The sequence below is a fragment of the Festucalex cinctus genome, chromosome 17 (genome assembly GCF_051991245.1).
Source record: "Festucalex cinctus isolate MCC-2025b chromosome 17, RoL_Fcin_1.0, whole genome shotgun sequence".
Lineage (NCBI taxonomy): Eukaryota > Metazoa > Chordata > Actinopteri > Syngnathiformes > Syngnathidae > Festucalex > Festucalex cinctus.
This window is the reverse complement of record NC_135427.1, coordinates 20,629,213-20,651,488: the sequence shown is the minus strand read 5'-3', so window position 1 is coordinate 20,651,488 and position 22,276 is coordinate 20,629,213. Positions and strand designations below refer to the sequence as shown.

Here is a 22,276-nt window from a genome sequence, read left to right as displayed (position 1 = left end):
GTTCCTTCTGTGTGGGAGCTAGGGCTGGGTATTGCTGCCAAACTCACGATAAGATACGATCCGATACGTATCGCGATACATATGTAGCCCAATACTTGATCTTCAAGGCGATACGTATCCCGATGTATTACATAAATTTTCTTGCATTTTATAAGTCATATGTATATATTATATTATATTATATTATATTATATTATATTATATTATATTATATTATATTAGCAGCTCTTCTGGTTTACCACCAAGCGACATGCCTGGTCTAAATCTGCAAACACTGCAGAGCAAGGAGCAGTTTCCACAGACACACCGGGAAACTATAGGCATGAGCCGATATGAGCAAAAATATCAAAGTATTAAAATTACAGCTCTAAAATGTGCTTATTTGAAATATTTAGGGAAATAAAAACAGCATTTTTTTTCATGCAACACATTCTATTTCGTTTTTAAACAAAATATACGAAAATTAATACATTAAGACACATGCCATGTTAAGTTTATAAGTAAATCCATGTTGATATTCCTCTTCTGCTTTCATTTTTCTTAGCAAGACACAGTGTCCAATCACTGGTGAGCTATTTTGCATTAATTGAAGGCAATTAACTTCAAAGACGCTGCTGGTTTTTATTTCTTAGGTACAATGCAAGCTGCAAAGGCAAACGTTAACTGCCTATTTAAAGTTAATGAGCAATATTGATTCTGATGCCTGCGTATTGATACGTGTATTGTAATGAGGCCCGCAATGATATATTGCCGTATCGATTTTTTTTTTTAGCACACCCCTAGTGGGAGCATTGTCCCGATTAGGTTGTTTTGTGGCCCGTTTTTTTTTTTTTTTTTGTCATAGCAGGTTCTGTCTTATCATAGTCTCAGTCCATTTTCCCCATGGTGTCTCTGCAATTGGGTCCATCCATCACATTCACATCATGACAATTACTGGCCCCATACTAAGTGTGGCCCGAACGCCAGCTGTGTTTGCCACAAGCTAAGCGAAGGACTGATTGGCATGCACCACGCTTGTTCCCACAAGCTGACCCGGCAACCACAACCCTCATGTTGCCCACCGGAGCCTGCATAGGGCAACTCCACACCTGTGATTTGGAAGCAGGGGAGACATTTGGGTTGCAGATGGAAGGTCTCCATAACATCCGGAAGAGTCCAGCTACCTCGAATGAAGCAATGCGGAGTTAGACCGGATGACAGAGATTGAACACGGGCCTTTTTTTTTTTTTTCCCCTCATCAGGAGTTCATGATGAAGATTTGGTGTGTGTTCCGGAACCTGATGAAGCCGAGTACTTTCCCGCGGGACTGGAATGTGATGAGGCTCCTGACCAGCCAGTAAGACGGCGAGCCAGCGGTGGCAGGGGGGCCGAGGAGGGCTGTCTTGTGACTGACCGACTGACTTTGTGCTCTCCAGCATCATCCTGAGCACGGTGCAGCGGCTCGCACCCTTTCAGCTCAACAACTTTGTGGGAGCCGACTTTGACTTCAAGGTACTCCTGCCAGCTTTGTTCACCCATGTGATCACTTCACACATCTGTTGATGATGATGATGATGATGATTGTCTTCCTGTGAGTGCAGGTGTGGAACTCCTACTTCAGTCTCGCAGTTTTGTACATCAACCAGCCCAGCTTGCAGCTGGAAAATATGAGTCAATCAAAAAGCAAGAAAATCTTGCACAAGTAAGCTTATGCGACCTTGTCAAAGTGTTAAGGTCAAGTTGCAGCGGCAAAATGAAGAATTGTGCTTTTCAAGCGCTGACTCTCCCTCCCTTTCTGCACGCCTGTTGACGATGGCGCCAGGATTAGTTGTCTCCACTTGATTGTAGGGATGTAACGATAGCCAAACGTCATGATACGATATTGTCACGATATCAAGGTCACGATATGATAATTATCACAATATTGTGGGGAGGTTGGCGATACTAATAAAGGTCACAATATTGTAAACCAAACAAAAGAGCTCATACTTTAAAAAAAAAAAAAAAAAAAAAAAAAAAAAAAGCCCACAAGATTGTGCTTTTGTAAATTACAGTAATGCATATAAACAACCTACAATCGCTAATAAGACTTAATATTGAGGCACTTACTTACTAATGCACGCACATATGCACACATTAAGTTCCTCAACATATTGACTCGGTTCACAAGCATATTAGGTTCTCTTCACCTGACCATTGGCGTAGATCAGTGCTTCTCAAATAGTGGGGCTGGCCCCCCCAGGGGGGCGCGAGGCTCCATCAAGGGGCGAGCGTTTGACCTCAGGGAACATGCTTTTTTATTTTTATTTATTTATTCTACTGTCCTAGAATAAAGTGCAATTGCACCTCCACTACATTAGGGGGCAGTGGCGCTCTCATTATTGGCAGTGTGTGCGCAGCGAGCATTTGCTCGGTGGCTCAGGTTTTGTTTGCACTGAGCATGCGCGTTTTGCACACAAAAAAATCAGCACAAATTATTTTAGATATTTTTTTTTGCAGGTTAAAGTTTTTGTTTTTTTTCTCAATATTGTGCTCCTGAGTTAATGTTGATCAGTTTGAATGCATTATTTATTGATTTTATGTAATTTTATTTTTCCGTATCATATGGTTTGACATGGTCGGTCAGTCAAAAAATGTTTATAGTTTAATTAAGGATTTAATTTTATTTTGAATTTCAGATGCACTTTAAATCTTTTCTGTTACAGTTAATCAAGCTATTCTTTGTTGTAGGTTGGTCCATATTTATTTCTTTTTTTATTCTCTTATATGTTAATATGGATACAGTGTTATGCAGAGGTGTGCTTATAACAATTTTATAGACAAATTATACTATTTATAGTTTTTCTTCTTACTGGGGGGGGGGGGGGGGGTATGACAGAAAATAATTGAGAAGCACTAGCATAATGTTAAACATAGAAGGCCAAAACATCCCTAATGAATATTAAATTGCTCTAATAAACTAGCCACCAGAGGGTGCGAGAACTGCACAAATGGATATCAACCTGACTTTTTAAACTGATGTTCCTTTTAAATGTTGTGAACATGACGACGATATTGTGGCAGTTTTAATATCACGATATTGCCCATATCATTACGTCCCTACTTGATTGATTTCACACTTGAAAACAACCATCGCTTGCATACATCAGTTGTGCAGTGAAGAGCGATCAAACAAAATACATCAATGTCAAACATAAATGAAATGAATACGGACATGAACAAGGGCTGAAAGGTGAAACGATGCCATGTGACCGCAGGTACGGAGACATGCGGGTGACGATGACGTACGAACTCTTCAGCATGTGGCAGAACCTGAGTAAGACGCCGCCGTCTCGCCGCTGTCGGGTCCACGCGGCTTGCAGAAAATCTTGCGTTTCCTCCAGGTGAAAACAAGATTCACTTCATTCCCGGGATGATCGGCCCCTTCCTGGGCGTCACACTGGTGCCTCAGGCCGAGGTGCGAAATATCATGATCCCCATCTTCCATGACATGATGGACTGGGAGCAACGCAGAAACGGAAACTTCAAGCAGGTGGGTCCTCGTTACGGACCCACTTTGGATTGCTTCCTGGCAACAGCGCTCACAAGCTTCCCGAGTGTTCCCATAGCAATGACACGCGTGTGCTTTGAGTGTTTAAGCCTTTGCAGCGAGAGACGTATTGACGATGAAGGCTGATGTTGTGACTAGTAAACCAAACGGACTTCTACTTGTTGATGTTGTTGTTGTTGTGTAGGTGGAGGCGGAGCTGATTGACAAGCTGGACAGTTTGGTGGCAGAAGGCAAAGGCGACGACAACTACCGAGAAGTCTTCAGTTTGCTGTAAACGCAAAAGTTTTGTGTGATTGCAAGCTTTTGTTGCGTGTCTCAACACATTTTCACTTTTTCCTTTTTTGCTATGCGCTACTGACCGCTTTGCTTTGTGCCACGGGGATTAGAACGCAACTGTTTGGGCCCTACCCCAGGTAGGCGGCAACTAACACCTGCACTAACATCTCTTCACTTCTCTGCCTCTTCTTCCTCTTTGAATTGCATCTTCACAAGAATTCAAATGCCTTCAGCCAAAAAAGTGTGCAGATGCTATTGTAGTCCCATTTGAGTCAAGTCTGGATTGCCGATTGTGTGCGTTGCACATGGAAAGTGTGCACGTCACTGAGCCACCCAAAGGCCAGAAGCGTACTCATCACTTGTTTGCTTGTCTTTAAGTCTGCTGGAGAAGATCGAGCAGGAGACGTGGAGAGAGACGGGCATCTCTTTTGTGACATCCGTCACTCGACTGATGGAACGTCTCCTGGACTGCAGGTGACACACACACGTACACCCTGTACATGTATCTTTGTGAGGACATCCATTGACATAATGCATTTCCTAGACCCTTACCCTAACCACAACCATCAAAAATGATTGCCTAGATTGCCTAACCCCAACCATAACCCAATTGAAACCTAAACTCTAAAACCAAGTCTTGACTTTCAAAAAGAGGTCTTGCAAAGTGAGGACCGGTCAAAATGTCCTCATTTCACAAAAATGTCCTCATTCTGTTGGATAGACATATTTTGGTCCTCACAATGTACAAGAACACACACACACCCACGCATGCATCAGGGAGATGGCAATTTGTAGTTGACTCTCCAAACATAGTCATGGAAAAAAAAACAAAAGCTAAAGATGCACACAGATGATGAGCAGGTGATGTCTGGTCTGCATCCTATCGCTCACTTTGCTGAGTTGAGAATACCAACGGCACCAAAGATTTCTTAAATACATTTCTCACTTGCCAGAGGGATTCTGCAGAACCTCCCACAAATTTGGAGGCTCAAACTGGTAGGATCAAGGATAGCGGTGGCTCACCTGACAGGATTCTGGCGACCTTTGTCAAAGATTCTTTAGTTGTTAGCCACGTGCAAGAGCTGAAACGGAAAGCAAGCGATTCTCTTTGTCCATCTTGCCTGCAGGGATTGCATGAGAGGAGATGAGACGGAGAGCAAGAAGATGGGCTGCACTGTCACTCTCTTGGTAAGATTGCAAGGTCTCAAGTGAGCAACGATGAAGGAATCCTGATTGATGACGATTAATGATGCTCAGAACTTCTACAAATCGGAGATCAACAAGGAGGAGATGTACATCCGCTACATCCACAAACTGTGCGACATGCATCTGCAGGCAGACAACTACACCGGTACAACGCACGCACGCACACGCACGCATGACGACACGCGAGTGCATGTTTGTGATGTTGGTCCACAGAGGCGGCGTTCACGCTATTGTTGTACTGGGAGTTGTTGCACTGGGACGAGCGGCCACTGAAAGATCTTCTGCATTATCCTGCTCAGTCCGAGTGGCAGCGCAAGGAGGCGCTCGCACGCAAGCTCGTCCACTATTTCAACAAAGGCAAGGTAAGGCTCAGCCGCTCAAAGGCCAAAGTGGCCCTGAAAGCAGCACAAGTCACGTCAGGACCGGCGGCTAAACTCGCTCTGTGTGTGTGCTTGCGTGCAGTGTTGGGAGTTTGGGATTCCTCTGTGCAGGGAACTGGCCTTCCAGTATGAATCCTTGTACGACTACCAGAGTCTCAGCTGGATTCGGGTGAGTGTAAAAACATTCACTTCACGCTCACTTCAACAACTGCAAAATGTTTCCAAATTCCAACAACAGATCTGCAAGCTGTTGTTTTTCTGTCCAGAAATTGGAGGCAGCGTATTTTGACTACATTATGGAGCAGCAACGACTGGAACCCAAATTTTTCAGGGTGGGATTCTACGGCAGGAAGTTTCCCTTCTTCCTCCGGGTCAGTTCAACCTTTTTGCCGTCCAAGGAAGAAGCTTTTAGAACACGGGTGTCAAACGCAAGGAGGGTTCATTCGTGCCACGAGATGATTTGCTGAAGTCTTAAATCAAAATGAGTCGGACCACTCCACCCAGGAAAAGTCAGTCCACTGAAATTGTTCATTTAGCAAGCAGAGGCCAGATGGAAGGTAGGGATGTAACGATATCCAAACATCACAATACGATATTATCACGATATGAAGATCACAATATAAGAATTGTCGCAATATTGTGGGGGCGTTGGCGATATTTAAAAAAGATCACAATATGGTAAAAAAGAGAGCTCAGACTAAAAAAACAAAAAACAAACAAACAAAAAAAAGCACAATACTGTGCTTTTGTACGTAACAGCAATGCATATAAACCACCTACAATCTCTAATAATTAATTGTAATAATAATAACAATATTGAGACACTTGGTGATGCAAGCACACATTGATCGCTTCACAACCAAATTAGGTTCCCCTTCATCTGACAATTAGCATAAATTTTAAACATAGAAGGCCAAAACATCCTTAATGAAAATTAAATTGCACTAATAAGCTAGCCACTAGAGCAGGGGTGTCCAAACTTTTTCATTTGAGGGCCACATACAGAATATCAGAAGGACGCAAGGGCCACATATGAAGAGAAATTGTGTTTAGTCCAAAAATTGTGCAAATAATTTATTTGTGCTTTTGCATATTTTGAAAAATGCTACAGTATATAAACCATTTTATTTGTCATATGGCAGTAGGGTTATTATAGTTTTGGAATTTTTCATTTTAGTTAGTTTTTATTAGTTTTCAGGGTGGTTCTGTTTTTATTAGTTTTAAGTTCTTTAATAAATGCTTAGTTTTAGTTTAGTTTTAGTTAGTTTCAGCATTTAGTATTTTTTTTAAATGTGTATTCCTTATGCCCAATATTTAAAAAAACACAGTGGGAGCGACGTCATCTGAAGGTGCTTTTCTATTGGCTGCTGCTAGATGACGTCACTTCTGTGTGACATACTTTCAAAAGTCATTATTCCGGTTGATATCAAAATAAATCTACCAAAAATCACACCAAAGACTAAAACTAAGGACATTTTTGCTATAATTATAGTTTTAGTTAGTTTTGTAAACATAAAATGTAATTTCAGTTAGTTTTCGTTTTTCAAAAAGCATTTTAGTTTTTTTTTTTATTTCGTTAACAAAATTGTTTTTTGAATTTTAGTTTATTTTGTTAGTTTTAGTTATTACTAAAATAACCTTTAATAGCGCCTGTGTTTTTCGACACTCTTCCTTCTTACTTTGACCATCTAGAAAACATTTTTGTTTTTATTTTATTTGAACTGAGTCAAATGGCATTTTTAGCATATGCCGCGGGCCACTGAAAAATGGACGGTGGGCCGCAAATGGCCCCCGGGCTGTAGTTTGGACGCCGATGCACTAGAGGGTGCTAGAACTGCACAAATGGAAATCAACCTGACTTTTTTTTGTTTTTTTAACAGATGTGTTCCTTTTAAATATTGTGAACATGACAACGCCGATATTGTGGCAGTTTTAATATCACGGTATCACGATATTGCCCTTATTGTGACATCCCTAATTGAAGGTGCAATTTTTTTTTACATGCACCCTAATATCAGGATTTGTTTTGCTGTAGCGTCAGCCCTCAGTGCAGGTAGACATGTCCCGAAGATGGGGACATGATCACCAGCTGGTGTTTCTGAAGGCTGACGCTGTGTCGGGATGTAAGCATGGAGGACCTTTTGTCCTCTCCGGCCGTGATCGTATTTAAAAAAAAAAAAAAAAAAAAAAAAAAAAAAAAAAAAAAAAAAAAAGGTGGTTGTCTGTTCCAGTCGTCCATACCCGGGCCAAGATTCTGCGAATTAAATCAAATTAAAATTAAAAAGTCCTGGCCGAGAGATTCAGGCTGTGCACAATGGTTTTATTGACAAAGACAAGTGAGATGCTCTTTTTTTTTAATTTTTTTAAATTTTTTTTATTATTATTTTTTTTTTACATGGAGTAGAGCTCCAGTACAATGGAATGCATTTGCTTATATAGAAACCATGCAGAAACGTCCCCCTTGGTTTGATTGGCTTAAGGGCAAACCATTTTGTCGTTATTGGCTTCTCAAATATCATGCACACCTCCTTTTTAACATAATTAAACACTTTTGGGCGCTAGAGTGCGCCATTTGCTTACAGACAACTCCATGTTGCTAGCATTTTCTTGACAGTGAATTCAACTTCGGACGACCTTAGAAACAATGGGACGACTGTCTATACGTCGTAAACGCCTTGGGCGGCCACCTGCAGGGTGATGTCTCGGTCAGCTCATTCTTTTAGTAGTAGTCAAGGCTGTTAATGACCGTCAAATCATTTAAATAGGTTACAGTTGTCAAGAAACTATTTTTATGGCTGTCAGCTGTGTACTGTAGTGTTCGTGCCTCATGAAGCTAACGTGAGCAGTGGTCCGTTATCTCACTGTGTTCTGTTAAACAGGCAGCATTTTTAGAGCGTTAAACAATATAATTAATATATGATGTACAGGGTTACCAACATTAAATAAATAAATACACCATTAAATAATTAAATAAAAGTATCATTAATTAATTAAATGTGTCATTAATTAATTCAATTCCCTGTGATTATTTAATTATTTATATATGTATCTATTTATTTATTTATTTATTTATTTATATATTTATTTATGTATATATTTCTATATTTATTTATTTATTTATTCATTCATTTATTTATTTCTCTATTCAATTATTTCATGGTCGCTGTTTTGCGGTGTTTCGTGAATTTATTTTATCTGTCAAGCTCGCCCGTCAAAGTTAGTGGGCGGGGCTGAGGCCTGATTCACTCAAATCTTGTCTCATCGACTGCTTCGGCCTGAAGTGGTTGTCAACATGGCGGCTACGGTGATGGATTTTTTGCTGATATAGAGTGATCGAGGCTTGTTGTTGTGAAGAACCAACATCAAAATAAAAGCGATATTCCTTTTATTTCGATAAAGTACAATTTTGCCTTGTAGGCGTTTCCACTGAAGAGTAATTTGCTTCTGGGGCGTAGTTCTCGTAATGTCCCGCCTCAACTCTCGCGAGATCTCGCAGTTCATGTAGGCGGTCGCATCATGCAACCTCACGAGAATAAATTGTTTGCGTGTTTCAGACTTGATGCATTTAAGGGATTTTAAATATACCTCAAATTCTATTAGAAAAATATTATAGATAGATGCAGGGAGATTTAAGAAGTTGTAGCGAGTAGCGACGGGAGTCGGAGGCAAAGTGTTGAAGTCCAGAGCCAAAGACTGGCGTTTTATTGACATCATCAACAACAACTCACTCTGCGCGAGGCTCACAGACCTACCAACATTTTGTTCTTTTATCCTTTCATCCTTTTATCCTTTCATCCCATCCAACTCCTCCTTCGTCCCAACGTTCCGTGGGGGAATTATGTTCTCATCACCACACAAGCCCCCCCAGAATTCACCCATAATCAAACTCCGGATGACGGGGCGGCAAAACTGCCCGACCCCTGCGGGTAACGTACCCAGGAAGTGCGGGCGGGAGGGGCACAGCAGGAACATCAGAACAGTCCCGCGCACCCACTGGCGGGGATGCTGGAACAACTGGAAGGGACCCCGCACGGTCTCCCAGGTGCAGCCTAGGGGGGCGGCCGCGGCGGGGGGCGCGGGGCAAGTCCAAGGGTCCGGCCAGGTCCACATGAGCCGGCTTAAGCCTGTCAACAGAAACAGTTTCGGAACGGCCCCCAACATCCACGACCATAGTCTTGGTACCATGCTGCAGGACCCTAAATGGTCCGTCGTAGGGGGGACTCAAGGGACCACGGTGTGCATCGTGTCGGATGAAAACAAACTCGGCCGACTGCAAGTTGGGGGGCACCCGGGCCACGGGGGTGCCATGCTGCGATGTGGGCACGGGCTGGAACGCACCAGCAGAATCCACCGGCGGCCCAGGCCTGGGTGCGGGCCAAGGCGTCGAGGCGTCCGGAATGAAATCTCCTGGCACTCTTAGCACCTGTCCATAGACCAACTCGGCCGACGAACACTGCAGGTCCTCCTTAGGTGCAGTACAAAGGCCCAGCATGATCCAGGGTAGCTTGTCGACCCAATTACCGTCAGAAAGACCAGCGCGCAAAGCGGCTTTCATCGAACGATGGAACCGTTCGCACAGCCCATTAGCCTGAGGGTGATAAGCGGAGGTGCGGTGTAGCTTGACCCCGAGGCCCTCAGCAACAGAGTTCCAAACCTCTGACGTGAACTGCGCACCCGTCGGACGAGAGGTCCGCCGGCGGTCCAAACCGAGTGACCCAGGTCCCGATAAACGCCCGGGCCACGTCACTGGTCGATATGGAGGTGAGGGGAACGGCCTCTGGCCAGCGGGTCGTCCTGTCCACCATCGTCAGGAGGTAGGTGAAGCCCTGGGAAGGAGGAAGCGGACCTACGATGTCGACGTTGACATGGTCAAACTTCCTTGCAGGGACAACAAAAGTCTCCAAAGGCGCCTTGGTGTGACGGTGGACCTTGGCTCGCTGACAAGCCACGAATGAATAGACCCAGGCCCGTACATCTTTCTTCAACCCAGACCAGACGAACTTCTGAGCCACCAACCTCGACGATGCCTTCCTGCCGGGGTGTGAGAGACCATGCACCATGTCGAAGGCGGCCCTCTGCCAACCAGAGGGCACCAGCGGTCTAGGCCAGCCCAAGGAGACGTCACACCACGGCTCGACCCCGGAGTCGTCGACCGCCACCCTTTCAACCTGCAACCCGGTGTCGGAGCTCCGAAGCAACTGGGTGCCACGATCAGAAGCCTGGTCGGCCGCCATCCGGGAAAAGTCGAAGCCCAGCTGTACCGTGTTGACGGCTGCCCTGGACAGACAATCCGCGACCACGTTGTCCTTGCCAGCGATATGTCGGATGTCCGTGGTGTATTCAGATATGAACGACAACTGGCGCTGTTGCCACGCGGACCACGGCTCGGAAAACTTCGACATGGAGAAGGAGAGCGGCTTGTGATCGACGAAGACCGTGAACTCACGGCCCTCCAGGATGAAGCGGAAGTGGCGGATTGCCAGCCAGACAGCAAGGAGCTCCCTGTCGAACGTGCTGTACTTGCGCTCCCGAGGGACCAACCGGCGGCTGAAAAAGGCGAGTGGCTGCCACGCACCTTCGACGCGCTGCTCCAAAACAGCCCCAACGGCAAAATCAGATGCGTCAGTAGTGAGGGCGATCCGGGCGCGGGTGGGCCAACAAGGTCACTTGGGACAGCACGGCTTTCGTCTCTTCAAAAGCCTTGACTCTCACATCGGTCCAGTCGACCGCACGGTTAGGAGCCACACCCTTAAGTGCGTCGTAAAGCGGGTGCATCACATGGGCAGCGTGGCGGATGAACCTGTGGTAAAAAGTCACCATCCCGAGGAACTCGCGGAGACCCTGGGCCGTCTGGGGTCGAGGAAAAGCGGCAACAGCTTCCACTTTTGCCGGGAGCGGGGGTGGCGCCGTCCTCGTTGATGAGGTGGCCGAGGAATTGGATGGAGGGCACACCAAAGACACATTTAGCTCGGTTAATAATCAGTCCAGCCTGGCTGAGCTTGGAGAAAAGCTGCCGGAGGTGCGAAAGGTGTTCTCCGATGGAGGAGCTGGCCACCAGGATGTCATCCAAGTAGACGAAGAGGAACGGCATGTCCCGGAGAACAGAGTCCATGAGACGCTGAAAAGACTGGGCCGCGTTTTTAAGGCCGAATGGCATCCTGAGAAACTCGAACAGTCCGAAAGGTGTTATCACAGCAGTCTTAGGCACATCGGCGGGGTGTACCGCAACTTGGTGATAGGCCCGTACCAAGTCCACCTTGGAAAACACTTTCGCACCTGCCAGGTGGGCAGAGAAGTCCTGTATGTGCGGGACGGGATAGCGATCGTGCGTCGTGGCATCATTGAGGCGGCGATAGTCTCCACACGGTCGCCAGCCGCCGTCCGACTTCGGAACCATGTGGAGAGGCGAGGCCCACGGGCTGTCCGAACGACGAATTATGCCAAGGCATAATGTTGGTGAATTCGGTGAATTCGGACTTAGCTGTGGCCAATCTATCAGGGTTGAGGCGTCGGGCCTTAGCGTGAACCGGCGGGCCCACGGTCTCGATGTGGTGCTCGACCCCATGCTTGGTAGAAGTGGCTGCAAATGTAGGCGTGGTCAGGCTGGGGAATTCTCCAAGAAGCAGCGTGAACACGCCGTCATCTGAGAGCGGGCTGGCAAGGCCCTCAAACGTCTCCACATCACACCCACAAGCAACAGTGGAAAACGTCACAGCGTCCAACAGGTGGCCATTTTTAACATCCACCAGTAGACTGTGGGCACACAAAAAGTCCGCGCCAAGAAGGGGCAAAAGAAATGTCCGCAGTGACAAAGTCCCAAGTGAACCGGCGCTCCCCAAAACATACATCCACTGTCTTAGTGCCGTAGGTCCGGATAGGTGCATCGTTGGCCGCTGACAGGTGCGGGCCGTGAGTGCCCCCGGCAGCATCTTCAGCCGAAGCAGGTAACACGCTTCTGCGGGCGCCGGAGTCACAAAGGAATTTGAGTCTGGAGAGGGTGTCCATGATAAACAGCAGCCGGCAATCTGCGCCCCCACTCACAGCTGCAACTGAGTGGAGGCGTTGCCGTTTTCCGACGCAACAAAGGAGCAAGGGGCGCGGCACCTCTTCGCCTTGGTTCCAAAACGTGCGTGAAAATAGCATAAGCCAGGGGCTGATCGGCCATCCACGGCAGAGCGTACCTTATGAGGTGCCGTTGCGGCCGCCGGGACTGGGAAGGCGCGCGCAGAAGCCAAGACCTCGTGGTTGTGACGCTGGGTGGCCAGGAAAAAGCGGTCAGCTTCCTCCGCCAGAGCACGTGGCTCGGAGATGGTAGTGGTAGCTAGCGCTGTCTGGACATGAGGAGGCATGTGGCGCAGAAACAGTTCAATAAACAAAAAGTTCGGCTCCTCCGCACCAAGCAGGTTCAGCATTTTTTCCATTAGTTCGGACGGCTTACTGTCCCCCATGCCCTGGATGGCGAAAAGGCGGCGAGCCCTTTCCGGTCGTGACAGCTCGAAGGTCTTAAGGAGGTACGCTTTGAGCCCCGCGTACATATCCCATGCCGGGGGAGAGGTGATAAAACTCACGGCTCTGGCCGCCGTGGAGCTCCCGAGCGCGGCCACGACGTGGTAGTAGCGCGTGGAATCGTCCGTAATTCCCCGGATAGCAAACTGAGCTTCAGCTTGAACAAACCACGTCGCCGCGGCCGACTCCCAAAACCCCGGTAACTTGAGACCAGCGGAGTTCGCCATGTCGCTCAATTCGATCAAATTCTCAGCCTCGGAAACGTCAACGAGGCGGATGTCGGGGTCACCAATGTAGCGAGTAGTGACGGGAGTCGGAGGCAGAGTGTTGAAGTCCAGAGCCAAAGACTGGCGTTTTATTGACATCATCAACAACAACTCACTCTGCGCGAGGCTCACAGACCTACCAACATTTTGTTCTTTTATCCTTTTATCCTTTCATCCCATCCAACTCCTCCTTCGTCCCAACGTTCCGTGGGTGAATTATGTTCTCATCACCACAAAGTCTTGTTTATGATGCCTGGAAACAGCAGTGGCGCGGGCAGCAAGTCAAACAGCGACATCTGCTGGCTTTTAGGTCCACACTAGTGTGGACATTGCTTTGGAATGTGAATGTGATAGTGTTTACTGTTTGTATGTTGTTAATTTAATGTTTTAATTGTTTTCGTATGTTTGATTTTTATTCCATGTTGGCTACAGCAGTTTTCATTGCAGCAATTTTTTTTTAAGTGTTCTCAAAATAATGTTGAGCTGAATTTAAATATGCTACTATTGTTAGTAACGTTTTACATACATAAATGCAACTTTAGTTTTGTGTTTTTGTTTTTTTTCAATGTTTTGATCGCTTTGGTGATGTTTATTGTTGGACTTGCAGCAGTTGTTCAATAGAGCATTTTAGAAAGTGGCGGACTGGCCACCATTGTGGCTTCTCGCTGAGCCACTGATCCTGTACTTCCTTTTCTCCGTGACTGGGCGGAGTCACATGACAAGTAGGAAATGCGGGAAAAAAAGTGTTTCCATTAAAATTTTGCGAAGAACTTCCATTTCAGCACATCTCAAAAAGCACCTTATGAAAGCGTAAATCTAATGTCTAATGGAAACGCACCTATTTAGGTGAAAAGCCCCACCCAGCCTATCAATTGTGTTTACTGGCTACTCACTCCGCATCAATTGACTATTCTGAAATGGATTTGCCTTGACTTGGTGAGCAGATTGACCAATCAGGTGTTAGGACCCGCCCAGTAACTTTGATGGGCTAGTTTGACAGATAAATGAAACACCGCACAACAGTGACCATGAAATAATTATATAGAGAAATAAATAAATAAATAAATGAATGAATATATATATATATACATATATACATATATATATATATATATATATATACATATATATATATATATATATATATATATATATATATATATATATATATATATATATATATATATATATATATATATATATATATATATATATAATTTAATTAATGCCACATTTATTTAATTATTTAATGGTGTATTTATTTAATGTTGGCACTTTTGGTCCTCCATAGTCACTAGGATACCTTTAAAATTGTATATTTGGCTAAAACCAATCCACATCATTGCCAACAGTTTAAAAACAAAGTAATAATCAAAGCTGTAAATTAGACCAACATCCAACTACTGAAATGTATTTTGGGAATACAAAATGTCCTGACGTTGCAGCTCATACAAGCAAAATGTTGGAGTCATGATTTCTTCTTGAGCTTTTGCATGTCTTCTTTTGTCATGTGTTTCATTATGCGCGTGTGCCACCCAGTGTCCAAACGGACAAAAGATCAGCGAAAATTGCCATTTGTTTCATGTAGGCTACGAAAAATGCCATCTTGGGGTATAAAAGAGAAGCAAAAGGAAGTGATTGTATTTCTTATTCATATTTACTAGGGGGGTGCCAAAAAAATCAATTCATAAAAGAATCGAGATTCTCACTTATGAATCAAATCGAATCGATATTAATATCCAAAAATCGATTTTATTTAAATTAGAAATGAAGAAGAAGGGGAAAAGGCAGTTGTAGCCCACATGATGTTTTTGTGGAAAAAGGCACAATACAAAATTAATAAATGTTTAAACAAAAAAGACACTAATGTCTCTATTTGTCATTTTGTCTAGCAAAGCAGACTGGAGTAGATCATGACAATGTTGTGCATATCTGTAAATTGAAGCGGAAATCATTTGTCAATCAAATAATTTTGAATCGAAAATCGTTTGAATCGAGAATTGATTCTGAATCGAATCGTAGACCCAAAAATCGCAATCGAATCGAATCGTGAGACAGTCAAAGATTCCCAGCCCTAGTATTTACTCCCCCCTCCCCGCTATTTGTGGGAAATGGGGACCAGGCCAGTGTGCATATTCCGGCCACCCCCCCTTGGCGAAAGATGTTCCTTCCTCCGGCATTTGAAATGCGTTTGACATCCCTGTTGTAGAATAAAATGTTGTGAGTGGAGCTCCTTGCAGAATTGTCGAAGTGTCAGTCCCAAGGAGCACATAAAAGTGACGTCTGCTCCATTTGGATGTGTCTCCACCAGAATAAAGAGTTTGTGTGTCGCGGCCATGACTACGAAAGACTTGAAGCCTTTCAGCAAAGGATGCTGGGAGAATTCCCACAAGCCGTCGCCATGCAGCACCCCAACCAGCCCGATCAAGCCGTTCTGCAGTCTGACGCTCAGTGTATCCTCATATGTGTGCGTGCGTGTGCACTGTGCAACTTAACGTGGGCACTTTCTTTGACCAGCGGTGCCTAGACCTCCAGATTTATGCCGTCACGCCAGTTCCCGAAGCCGTCGCTGTCCTTCAGTCGGACAGAGTCCCTGATCGGATCAAAAGTTTTTACCGGGTGAACAACATTCACCGTTTCCGTCATGAGCGACCTTTCCATAAAGGGCCCAAAGATCCGGATAATGAGTTCAAGGTGATGCTTGCACATGAAATTCGTGAAAAAAACAAACAGACCCTGTTTTGTTCCTCACAAACTTTCGGATGCTGAAGGTTCCTATCTCACTGAGTGGCGAAGGCGTGTGAGGATGCGCACATGAAGCAAATGTCGTTTTGTTACAAAGTGGCGCAAAAGTCTTGGCCAGTAGTTTAGCCTGTTTTGTCAGTGGTGACAAGGAAAAGCATCCAAATGGTTGCCCAATTTCTTTGCAAGCTAGAATGAACGAACCCTACCAAATAAACATTTGCACACAAGCCTTGGCTGCTCGGTGAGATTCCAGCTGAAGCGAGTCTTTTTCATTTCCATGAGTTCAGCCGTTTTGCTGTGTTGCAGAGTCTGTGGATCGAAAGGACAACGCTGAGCCTTGCTCATCCTCTGCCTGGAATTTCACGTTGGTTCGAGGTGGACAAGAGAGAGCTAGTGAGAAAATGAATGAATGAATGACTGGCTGCGGGACTTCTCGCTAAACCTGAGCCTGACTGGAAAACGGCTTACTGGCTGGGTCGCCGGCGCCTCGGCAGAAGTCTGAAGAGTAAGTGTAAAGGTGAATCTCTTTCAGGTGGAGGTGAGTCCGCTGGAAAATGCTGTCAGTGTGGTAGAGAACAAGAACCAGGAGCTGCGCACTTTGATCAGCCGCTATCAGCTCAAGCAGCCGCACAGCAACAACGTCAACCTCCTCAGCATGACACTCAACGGAGTGGTGGACGCCGCCGTCAATGGTGGCATTGCCAGATACCAGCAGGTGCGCATTTGACAACCGTTTACATCACGCTCGTGCGCTCAAACGCGCTTTTGCCATTGGCATTCGATGAAGAAGGGCTGCTCATGTTGTTTGTGGCTCGCAGGCTTTCTTTGACAAAGATTACATCAGCAGCCACCCTCAGGACGGCGACAAGATCAGCCAGCTGAAACATTTGATGCAGGAGCAGGTTTGCGTCCAGTGGTTTCCGTCGGCCGGATGGCAGCCTTTACAAATTATTTCTTGCAGGTTGACGTGCTGGGAGCCGGCCTGGCCGTGCACGACAAGCTGGTGCATCCCGAGATGCGTCCGCTGCACAAGAAACTGATGGATCAGTTCCAAGTGATGAAGAGCAGCCTCTGCCACGTAAGAACCTTTGACCGCAAAAATCAACCTCAGCTTAGCTCGTGACGCCTTTTGACTTGTTGACGCGCTCCGGATGCGAGGAAACTGGCGGCAACAATCTGTAGACGCCACCGACTTGCGTAAGTCGCACATCAGCGCCGTTTGCGGCCACAGGTGCGACACACGGGCCGCGTCCCAACATTCGCACCCCCAATGGGCATCTCAGCTCTCTTTAATGCTTGGGAGAACCGAGACAGTCACACTCGCACCCGTGGACGTGAATGTGCAACCGAGGGGCACGAGGGCGGAAGTGCAAGCAGCAGGACGCGGCCCAAACGTCGCGAACGGCGCCGGTGTGTGACACACAGAATCGGAAGTCCCGCCTCCTCCGTGGCATATAGTGACTTGGGGTAGGTAATGAACCAAATGCTTTGGGCAAAGCTTTGCTTTTGTCCCAATGCACGCTGAGAGGAAGGCGAGGAACTGGTCACAGGATGACTTCATTCCATGCGCGCATGGGAGAGGCTTGTGAAAATATCTGATGGCAAATCTGCCATTTGCGTGCTGTGGTCCCAACAGAGGGATTTCCAGTTCCGAGGGCTTCAACGTGCACCAGCACAGGTCAAACTCAAACAATGACGGTCTCATATGGATCTCATCTGGAGATGTGTTGCGCCTTTCACTTTCACACTCAAGCGAATCCTCATCTTGTGCACATGCATCTGTTTGTTTTGCTTTCAAGCTGTTCAAGGAAGCAAGTATTGCAAGGTCCAGTTTTGTCAACACTGGTGCCGCTTGTAAGCAATCCAGTTCTCTCAGCTGGCTTTCCACTGGCAAAGGGTCCTAACAGACAGGACAATCCTTTTTCCATTATTCCTACTCACATGGAATCGTGCCGTCTCACTTTCTCATCTCATTTGCTCCTCAAAGCATTTTGAGCATTCATGCAGTTCATTCTCGATTGTTGCCTTCTTTTGTGTGTTCCCTCGTGACGACCTCCTCCCGCTGCCGTTGAAATCATGTCCACCTTTGCCGCCCTGGTACCCCCCTCTCTCTTGTCACATCTCCAGAGAGGCGAGACATATAGAAAATGTGCTCATCCTGGCCAACGGCGAAGACTTCTACGGCATTCAGGTTCGGAAAGGAAATCCACAATCTGAAAATTGTGCAAAAGAAATTGTGTCTCGTTGTTAGTCATGAATTTTGATATTAAATTCTGCCACAGTTTTTTTTGGCATGTAAACCACACAAATTGTTTGAGGTTTTCAGAAAAAAAACAAAAAATTTCCATTTCGTGAAGTGACGGCCTTCTTTGTCATCGTTCCTTTTCTTTGTTGCAGTCTCTGTTTTTAGAAATGGGCTGGCAGGAAATGGTCATATGTCTAAGGTCATGCAGCTTGGTGTGCGTTTAGAAATTCACTCGACACCCAACAAGACCGTGAGGGTGGCGTGTCGGGAAAAGTAGAGTGCACGCTCAATGTATTTCCCAATGCAGCCCAGGGGATGGCTACGTTTGCTGCCATCTTCTGGTTAAAAATAAAATTGCTTTCTTGTAGATTCAGATTCAGATTCGGTTTATTGTCATTACAACAAGTGCAACGAAACAGTATAGTGCAATCCCATTCAGTGCAAAGACAAAAATACAAAAATGTCATAACTATAATAAAAAAAAGATAATAAATAATATAAATAGATTAAAGGAGCAGCGAAACAGCATTAAAATTGGAATAAAAAAATTGGAATAAAAAAAAAAAAAAAAGAGGGCCCATCATAAAACATAAAACACAGACTCAAACAACTACCGGTATCTACATAAAGTGCACATGAGACAGGTATTATATATTACATGGTATATTGCACATATTATAGAGTTATTGAGTGCTCTTACCGCAGTTGGATAAAAGCTGTTGTTCAGTCTGTCTTACGTTTAATAGCCCTGTGCCGTCTGCCTGATGGCAGTAGTTCAAACATAGAGTGGCCTGGGTGGATCTTTCATGATGGCAGTGGCTCTCCTGAGGCAGTAGGAGCTGTGGGGGTCCTCCAGCGTGGGCAGAGGGCACCCAGTGACCTTCTCAGCCATTCTGGTGACCCTCTGGAGCTCCTTCCTGTTTGCCACCGTGCAGCTGGCAAACCATGTGCACAGGCATGTGTCAGGATGCTCTCCATTGTGGAGCGGTAAAAAGACACAAGCAGTCTCTGGCTGATGTTCTTCCTGAGAATTCTCAGGAAGTGGAGTCTTTTTTTTTTTTTGTGCCTTCTTAACCACATGTGCAGTGTTCTTATTTCAGGTCAGTTTTTCCTCAATGCAGACTCCCAGGAAAAAGAAGTCACTGACCCTTTCCACACAGCTCCCACCAATGAGAATAGGCTGAATGTCCGTTATATTTTTCCTAAAATCTATGATGAGCTCCTTTGTTTTGGTTGTGTTCAGGAGCAAGTTATTGTCTCTACACCACACAGTCAGCTGCTGCACCTCATTCCGGTAAGCGGATTCATCACTTCCTGTGATACAGCCTACCACTGTGGTGTCATCCGCATACTTAATGAAGGTGTTGCTTTTGTGGATGGGGGAGTAGTCCGACGTGTAGAGGGTGAAAAGGGGGCTCAGCACACAACCTTGAGGGGAGCCGGTGTTGAGTGTGAGGGGTGCAGAGATGTGGGGGCCAATCCTAACCCTTTGTAAGTGTTCTGTTAAAAATTCCTTAATCCAGAGGCACGTGGAGTGCGGTAGACCGAAGTTCAGCAGTTTCCTCACTAGACCATGTGGCAGGATGGTGTTGAATGCTGAACTGTAATCCACAAAAAGAAGGCGGACGTAGTTTCCTTGTTTCTCCAGGTGGGCCAGCGCGGTGTGCAGTGCTGTGTTGACGGCGTCCTCTGTCGATCTGTTTGTCTTGTGTGATGGTTCTGTTGTCTCTCTAGCAGTTCCAGAGTGTGGCAGGAGGCGGCGCCAACCTCGCAGGCAGAGGCCTGCTCCCACACCTGAGGCTCATCAGCCTGATGAGCCAACAACCTATTTAACCAGCCCCTCCTTTGGTTCTGTGCCGGAACATTCCCTTGCCATACCTGCTACGTTTGCTTGTCTCCTCCTGCCACACCCTTGTTGTGTTCTAGTCCCTGGTCTCCGGCTTGTAGTGGTTTTTTGTTTCTCGTTCTACCGGTCTACTAAGACGGCTCTTTCTGTTGCTACTTTGGTCCCTAGTGTTTTATGTTGCTACTTTGCGCTTTAGTGTTTCTTCATCCCTGAACAAGGTGATTTTTGGTTGCTACTTTGTTTTCTAGAACTTTTTCCCTGAGCAAGGTGATTTTCTGTTGATACTTTTGTGAACAATAAACTGTGGACTTTGTCTCTCACTCTGCATCCTGGGTCCTGGCCTTGCTTTGCCTCACGGCACATAACAGAATGTTCCGGCCATAATGGACCCAGCAGAGTCAGAGCGCTTAAGGAGTGCGCTTTCGGCACAAGGAGCACTTGTGGGACAACACCAATCAACCCTGCAACAAGTGATGGACCATCTACAGCAACTCACCACCAGTGTGGACCAGCTGAACAAGCAGATGGCAGCCATGAGTCACCAACTGCCGTCGTCCAGCTCCTCTGGTTGCTCGCCCTCTCCATCGGCGGCAACCCCTCCAGCCTCCCAGCCGTCTTCTCCCAGAGAGCCATTTATTCCGATTCCTGCTAGGTATTCTGGAGACTTAGGCACATGTGCTCAGTTTTTGCTACAATGTAGATTAGTGTTTAACCAGCAACCCAGTACTTATGCTACTGCCCAGTCAAAAATCGCTTTCATTATGAGTCTGTTATCAGGACAAGCGGCCGCTTGGGCCTTGGCAATCACAGAACAAGGATCGGCAGTGCTAAATGATTATGAACAGTTTACCGGAGAAATGAAACGCATTTTTGATCACCCGGTGCGAGGCAAGGAAGCAGTTGGCCAGTTGCTGGATCTGCGTCAAGGTAGCCACTCTGTCTCTCAATATGCATTAACTTTCCAGGTTCTGGCAGCCAGTAGCGGATGGGGGGACTCTGAGCTACAAACTATTTTTCAAAAGGGGCTCGCTGGGGAGATAAAAGATGAGTTGGCTTTAAGGGATGAATGTAACTCACTAAATGACCTTATTACATTAGCAACACGGATGGACAATCGGCTCAGGGAGAGACGGCGGGAGAGGAAGATGGACATGGCTCGTCGCTCGTCAACTTTCTCACCGTCCAGCTCAACCGTCATGGGGAACTCCACCGCCTCATCTCCGAGCACCGCTCCTGAACTCCATTCCAGCACGACACCTCGCGACGAGCCCATGGAGTTGGGCAGGGCTCGACTCACCCCTGTCGAACGACAGCGACGCATGAGGAGCCGACTGTGCCTGTACTGCGGCCAGGGGGCCACTTCTTGGCAAGCTGCCCCGAGTTGCCAAAAGCTGGGGCTCACCAGTAGGAAGGGAGGCACTGGTGAGCCGAATATCTTCCCCCTCGTCCTCCCAAATACAGGTACCAGGTATGATTCACACGACACTTTGCTCGTTACCTGTCCAGGTGCTGATAGACTCCGGAGCCGATGACAACTTCATAGACATTGACTATGTTAAAAACAACAATCTTTCCCTGACTCCACTGACCTCCCCCAAGAAAGTTCTTGCAGTCGACGGGAGGCTTCTAGAAAGGGTTACACACAGAACCACACCCATTAAACTGACACTCTCTAGTAACCATCATGAAGTAATTGAGTTCTATGTGATTTCCTCCCCCCTCAACACCGCAATTCTAGGGATTCCCTGGTTGAAGCTGCATAACCCCCACATAGACTGGTCCACAGGCACAATTCGGAACTGGAGCAACTATTGCCATGCCCACTGTCTAAAGTCAGCCCTACCTGCCAGGGGTCCCAACTCTCCCCACTACTCAAAAGATATTGACCTAAGTAACGTCCCCAGTGAATACCACGATTTAAAGGCAGTTTTCAGAAAGGACTTGGCGTGCTCCCTTCCCCCACATAGACCCTATGACTGTGTTATAGAACTGCTCCCTGGGGCTCCACTCCCAACACACAGACTATACAACTTAACCAAACCCGAACGGGAAGCAATGGAAAAATACATCACCGACTCATTAGCTGCAGGACTTATAAGACCGTCTTCATCTCCATTAGGCGCAGGGTTTTTCTTTGTGGAAAAGAAGGATAAAACTCTGCGTCCTTGCATTGACTACACTGGCTTAAACACCATCACAGTTAAAAACAAGTACCCTCTGCCGCTCCTGGACGCTGCATTCAGCCCTCTCCACAATGCAATGGTGTTCACCAAATTG

The 22,276-nt window shown here is 46.3% G+C and overlaps 1 protein-coding gene across 8 annotated transcripts in view; it reads left to right on the top strand.

Annotated features, from left to right (window-relative positions):
• The window catches only part of LOC144004493 (dedicator of cytokinesis protein 3-like), a 94,298-nt gene that overhangs the window by 56,058 nt on the left and 15,964 nt on the right, over nucleotides 1-22,276 (top strand). For all 8 annotated transcript variants that reach the window (XM_077501663.1, XM_077501659.1, XM_077501665.1 and 5 more), the window contains 19 exons: nucleotides 1,242-1,336; nucleotides 1,416-1,491; nucleotides 1,581-1,681; nucleotides 3,237-3,295; nucleotides 3,363-3,511; nucleotides 3,714-3,799; nucleotides 3,916-3,942; nucleotides 4,184-4,279; nucleotides 4,933-4,993; nucleotides 5,063-5,156; nucleotides 5,225-5,373; nucleotides 5,474-5,560; nucleotides 5,658-5,762; nucleotides 15,475-15,616; nucleotides 15,691-15,857; nucleotides 16,215-16,301; nucleotides 16,441-16,623; nucleotides 16,727-16,810; nucleotides 16,870-16,986. In XM_077501663.1, the coding sequence (XP_077357789.1) occupies nucleotides 1,242-1,336; nucleotides 1,416-1,491; nucleotides 1,581-1,681; nucleotides 3,237-3,295; nucleotides 3,363-3,511; nucleotides 3,714-3,799; nucleotides 3,916-3,942; nucleotides 4,184-4,279; nucleotides 4,933-4,993; nucleotides 5,063-5,156; nucleotides 5,225-5,373; nucleotides 5,474-5,560; nucleotides 5,658-5,762; nucleotides 15,475-15,616; nucleotides 15,691-15,857; nucleotides 16,215-16,301; nucleotides 16,441-16,623; nucleotides 16,727-16,810; nucleotides 16,870-16,986 (1,965 nt within the window). The remainder of the gene's footprint in view (nucleotides 1-1,241; nucleotides 1,337-1,415; nucleotides 1,492-1,580; nucleotides 1,682-3,236; nucleotides 3,296-3,362; nucleotides 3,512-3,713; nucleotides 3,800-3,915; nucleotides 3,943-4,183; nucleotides 4,280-4,932; nucleotides 4,994-5,062; nucleotides 5,157-5,224; nucleotides 5,374-5,473; nucleotides 5,561-5,657; nucleotides 5,763-15,474; nucleotides 15,617-15,690; nucleotides 15,858-16,214; nucleotides 16,302-16,440; nucleotides 16,624-16,726; nucleotides 16,811-16,869; nucleotides 16,987-22,276) is intronic.